The sequence below is a fragment of the Lactuca virosa genome, chromosome 5 (assembly GCF_052849685.1).
Source record: "Lactuca virosa cultivar CGN04683 chromosome 5, Lactuca_virosa_CGN04683_v6, whole genome shotgun sequence".
Lineage (NCBI taxonomy): Eukaryota > Viridiplantae > Streptophyta > Magnoliopsida > Asterales > Asteraceae > Lactuca > Lactuca virosa.
In genome coordinates, this window is record NC_136430.1 from 33,607,979 (window position 1) to 33,613,881 (window position 5,903).

A 5,903-nucleotide genomic window follows, 5' to 3' on the forward strand; every position below is an offset into this window, starting at 1 on the left:
TAGATTTTCATTTGGAACAAATACATTTTCATTTATTAAAGAGGATTAACCGTAAAATAATGATTTTATATTAAATTAAAATATTAATATAAACATTGTCGTTTTATTGAATTATTATGTGATAAAGAGGGATTGTTATAAGAATACAAAACACACAACGAAAATATAAGGACAAAAACCTCGATCTCACAAAAAAAATAGTGATCAAATTCGAAGTTTTCTCTTCAAAATATAGAGTGGTAAAGTTTACTACATTTAATACGTAAAAAGTCGGATCGGGACGTTAAAAAGGTAAAAATCTAATGAAACTAGAAAATCTAAAAAACTGACTGCCTTTTTACCCTCTCTACCCCTCCATAATTCTACAAGCCTCTCTCTCTCTCTCTCTCACACACACACACACATCTACCACTTTCTGCTCTCTGCAATTTTTTTAGTTTAGCAGAGAATCAGTACAATTTGTGCCACAAATCAAACCACCACCACCACTTCCTTCCTCATTTCAAAACCACCATAAATTCTCAACATTTAATGCACTCAACAACAATACCACTAGCAGTTTTCCAGTCACCAGCTACCCGGTTTTACTGTTAATGGGAAACTAGCTTCACCGTCAGAATGGGATGTGTGCTCGGTAAGAGAGCCACTCCAGATCATCGCCCAAAGTCCCGGAGTGGGGAAGAATCCTTAGCTAAGCAAAACGTCAAACAGGTGGTGTCCGGTGGAGTTAGGGGTAATAGAAAGGATGGAGCAGTTGAAAGAATCAGGCAATCCATCGGGGAAGTTCCGGCGCCGGACCGCCACAGACCGAGGCCAGAGTATACCTTGAAGACCTCTCAAGGATGGCCGTCGTGGCTGTGCGACGTTGCTGGCGAAGCCATCAAAGATTGGACACCTCGTCGTGCAAATACCTTCGAGAAACTCGATAAGGTAAACCCTAGAATCAATCATAAATCTCAAAGCTTTATTACGTGAAAACGATTACCAGATTGTTTAAATCTGTAAATGAATGATGATAGATTGGGCAAGGGACCTATAGCAATGTATATAAAGCGAGGGATTTGATAACAGGGAAGATAGTTGCTTTGAAGAAAGTTAGATTTGATAATTTAGAGCCAGAAAGTGTGAAGTTCATGGCAAGAGAGATTCTTATACTGAAGAAGCTAAATCATCCTAATATTATCAAGCTTGAAGGATTGGTTACATCAAGAATGTCTTGTAGTCTCTACCTTGTGTTTGAATACATGGAACATGATCTCTCTGGTCTTTCTGCTGTCCAAGGTGTCAAGTTTACAGAGCCACAGGTATCTTTCAAAACTCATTATCATAATCTCAACAATTAAGATAGATACGGACTTATTACTTCTTTAATCTAAGGTTAGTAACAAGTGTTGTTATTGTTAGATCGATTTCTGACCCCACACATATATTAGTTATATTGACCTTATGCTTGGTTGTCATGTTGATTTTTTTATCATATAGTTGCATTTGTCTTATTGTTTCTGGTTTGTATGGTTGTATTTGCCTTTGGTTGTGCTTTCCGACATTATTGTTTTCTAATGTTTTTGTCCATAAGATGGTATCCAATGATATGCTTTTAAAGTCTAATGGATGAGAATACTGTCAAATTTTCTGATTTACGTTGTTTTCAGCTTATATTACATTGACTTTGACTAAAAAGTTGGAACTTGGAAATGATCTAAAGTATCATCATTTAATACTTGTAGAATATCAGAGAAGCTACAGAATGCTTCTTAAAAGCCACAGGCATTTAAGAAAAGAAGTTCCAAGAATGAATATATACTAACGGAAAGTTTTCATGAAGGGATGATGAAGGAATGAGCTCTCTTATATTATGAAATCTATATATGTAGTAATAACTTGCTGATTTTGTATTTTCACTCAACCCTTGTTGTATTATTCAAAATAATGAACAATGATCACTACTTTGTGGGTTTTACATTTACATAGTCTGAAAAAGTAATGAAATGGACAGGTGAAGTGCTACATGAAGCAACTACTTTCTGGGCTTGAGCATTGCCACAAGAATGGTGTGCTACACCGTGATATCAAGGGCTCAAATTTACTTATTGACAATGATGGGATTCTGAAGATTGCTGATTTTGGATTGGCTTCTTTCTTTAATCCACAAAATAAGCAACCAATGACAAGTCGTGTTGTTACCCTTTGGTATCGACCCCCTGAGCTTCTTCTTGGTGCCTCTTATTATGGTGTCAGTGTTGACCTTTGGAGTGCTGGCTGCATTTTGGCTGAGCTTCTTGCTGGGAAACCCATATTGCCAGGAAGAACAGAGGTCTGTACAACTCCTATACGTTTATTGTATTATTTATATATTTAGACAAAAACTGTCCTTAAGTCTGTGTTTGTTACCCGGGATTTTCGAGGGTATTCATGTCTTTTGCACAAAGGAGAGATCAGAGTGGGACAAAAAGATTCATTTTGCACCTCTCCTTTGTTCCTTCTTGTTCTTTTTGACTTGTATTGAGATTACAGTAACATATTACATATGTCAGATAATGTTTTAGAGTAAATTACAAAGATGGTCCTTGTCCTTTCTAATTTTTACTGTGTGTAGTCCAAATTGAAACCTTTTTCAGATTTGCTTCGGGCCAGAACCGACCCGAACCCGAATAACCCGAAACCCGAATTGGACTAAAAGTGGGAACCGAAACCCGGACCAATTATACTAATATGGGACCGGTTCGGTTCGGGTAATACGGGTTTCGGTTCGGTTATTAACCCGAAAGGACCGAAATAACCCAAATAAACATTTACACTATGTTTTTGAACTGAGTAACCTGAATAAACCGAAATGACCCGAATAATCCAAATAAACCGAAATGGCCCGAATAACCCAAATAAGGAAATTCTATATTTAGTTTAAGAAAAAAAATATTAATTGTTATTCGGGCCATTTCGGTTTATTTGGGTTATTCGGGTCATTTCGGTTTATTCGGTTCAAGTGACTATTCACTTTCCGGGTCGGTCTTTTTGGCCCAATTAAACCTTTATTTGGGTAACCCGGACCGAAAAACCCGAAACCCGAATTAGGCAAAAACAGATACCCGAGAACCGACCTAAATAACTTATTCGGTCCTAATTCGGGTCGGTCCGGTCCGGGTTTCGGTTTCGGTTCGGGTATTCGGTCCAAACGCACATCCCTACCTGGAACCATGGAATAAGGACCAAAACTGAAAAATGTTTTCGATGTTGGACTAAAAACATAAAGATCAAAAAGCACAAGGATGTTTTTTGTAATTTTACTATAATATTTAATATGTGAAAATGAGTTTGATGATGTTCCATCTTGATTTGGTTTTATAAATTCAGGTTGAACAACTACACAAGATTTTTAAATTATGTGGCTCTCCATCAGATGAATATTGGAAGAAATACCGATTACCAAATGCAACACTTTTCAAGCCACAACATCCTTACAGGCGTTGTACAATAGAAACATTCAAGGACTTTCCACCTTCTTCTCTACCTTTACTAGAAACTCTTCTTGCAATCGATCCTAAGGACAGAGGCACTGCCACTTCCGCCCTCAATAGCAATGTGAGTAAAAGGAGGGGTAATATAGTAATTTTCTTTTTTGTTTTTGTTTTCTCTTAATTAATCATTTTTGTTGCATATCATCACAGATCGATTATTCCGAAATAATCAGAGTCATAATCATTCCCTTTATTTTTATAACTGTGTGCATGATTGGGGTTAAAACTTTTTTGTGCAGTTCTTCAACACCGAACCTTATGCTTGTGAACCATCAGAATTACCAAAATACCCTCCAAGCAAAGAAATAGATGTCAAATTGAGGGACGAGGAAGCTAGAAGGTTGTTATGTTGTATTTTCTTTGAACCCCATGATATATAATATTTTTTCCCATAATTTGGTGTAAATGTTAAATAATGTAAATTGCATTACATTATTATGGATAGGCAAAGAGGTTTAAGCAGTAAATCTCATGCTGTGGATGGAAATAGAAGAACAAGGACACGTGACCGGGTTAGCCGTGCAGTTCCAGCTCCAGAAGCCAATGCAGAAATCCAATCAAATTTAGATGTAAGTCAAACTTCTTTATTTATTTTCATTTTCTTTTGTTTCATGTTCTATTTAGATCCCATCAACTTATAGATGAGTTGATTTGGGTTATATTTTATTTAGATCCATCAACTGAAACGTGCATATATAAGCACTTTTGTCAAAAAAAAAATTTCAATTTTTTTTCGGATATATGTAATGTGCATATATGCACATTTGCGTTGTTTGCATTTTATGCATATGCACATTTCATATATGCACTTTTTTTTTTTGATTTTTTTTACAAAAGTGCTTGTATATGCAAGTGTTAGAGGTGCATTTTTTTTTTTGAAAAAAGTATGTGGAAAAAAGTTCTCGGTTCTCACGAATATATGAGTTCTCAAAAGATCATGACCCTTAATTTTTAATGGGTCAGACTAAAATATTTAGCTAAAAGTTAAACGGATAAGGTTGTCTAAAGTGTATTTAAATCCATAAATATTTGATTTTGAAACCTCTTATTCTATTCATCTAGTTTATAGAGTACATGTGAGTTTGGTGATTTTCCTTGACAGCTGAAAAGTCTAGTACACCTGTCATTCGAAATTTAAAGTTGCTACTTGAAAGGAGAAAAAAGTATACCTTTTTTTTCCTTTTTAAAGGCAAAAAGGTAGTAGTTATTAACCACTTTTTGAGCCTATATACTGAAAAATATGTAAGTTGTCTTTTTTGAGGCCCACATAAAAGCAACCTTGTATCTTTATAAGGCAAAAGTAGTTGATTGATTTATGTACGTCATCCATCACAAAATAATTGTAATTCAAATAAACACCCAATCAGGCAAAACAACAATTAATGAATGTATCAAACATGATTACAGAATGTACACTGTTAATATAAATTTACTGAATATAATTAAATGATTTTTTGTGGATTTTGGTATTTAGAAAAGGAGAGTTGTGACAGAAGCAAATGCAAAAAGCAAGAGTGAAAAATTCCCACCTCCCCATCAAGATGCAGCTGTGGGGTACCCGTCAAATAATGGTGGGCCCCTGTCTTTCTGCACAAATGATGACAATTCATTTGGGTCTTCAAGATCCGTCAAAGAACCCGGGTCCATGGGCGGGTCATCAAGGCAAAAAAGGGGGAAGAAAGAACGTGTGTCACGTAACTTCATTCGAACATTCCTTCCAAGCCTATCGATGGATTTAGGATTCTGGAGTAAAGAATCCGTTTCCGAGGTTTTTGGCAGAAGGTAGATGAGAGATGCAGTTTAAGGGTGTAATTGGTAATTGGTAGGATGGAATTGTGGAGAAAGGAGAAATGGAATCGATCCCACTTTTTGTACGAGAAAAATCCACTTGAGGTGTGGTGAGGTATTTGATTGTTAGTTGTATAATCTATAATGCACCAAAGGGAGAAACAATGGATTCTTGTTCATAATTTGCAAAATGCAATTCCAATTCCCTTGTACAGTTTCTGAAAATTATGTATTTTAGATATGAAGATTGTTTGTGGAGGAGGCCACTTGGATCCATATCTGGAAAATGAGTTATATAATTGGGGTTATATTTTATTTAACGGGTACGGGTACGGGTACTATATTTAAATAAATAAAAAAAGCAAAAAGCTTAGTTGAAGGTTTTAAAGGTTATCTGATGTGTGCGACTTTTACAATCTCCCAAGGCCAAATGGTTTTAATTAGAAGGAAGTGGATATTATTTCGATAGTTATTATAATCGTATGCAAATATGTAATATATTAGTTATGTATGGATGTATGGATATGGATATGGATTTAAAATTTTTAGACAAAAGTTAGGGTGGTCCACAAGCCTGTTTTAACATATACCAGTTTTGTA

General features: G+C 35.6%; 1 protein-coding gene across 1 annotated transcript; it reads left to right on the forward strand.

The window, feature by feature from the left end:
* The first annotated feature begins 304 nt into the window (after positions 1–304).
* On the forward strand, positions 305–5,579 carry LOC145112320 (putative serine/threonine-protein kinase At1g54610). Its single transcript, XM_079048494.1, has 7 exons — positions 305–930; positions 1,020–1,304; positions 1,997–2,314; positions 3,352–3,579; positions 3,755–3,855; positions 3,961–4,084; positions 4,990–5,579. Exons 1-7 carry the CDS (start codon positions 619–621, stop codon positions 5,299–5,301), a joined length of 1,680 nt encoding a protein of 559 aa, XP_078904620.1. The 5' UTR covers positions 305–618; the 3' UTR covers positions 5,302–5,579.
* The last annotated feature ends 324 nt before the right edge of the window (positions 5,580–5,903 follow it).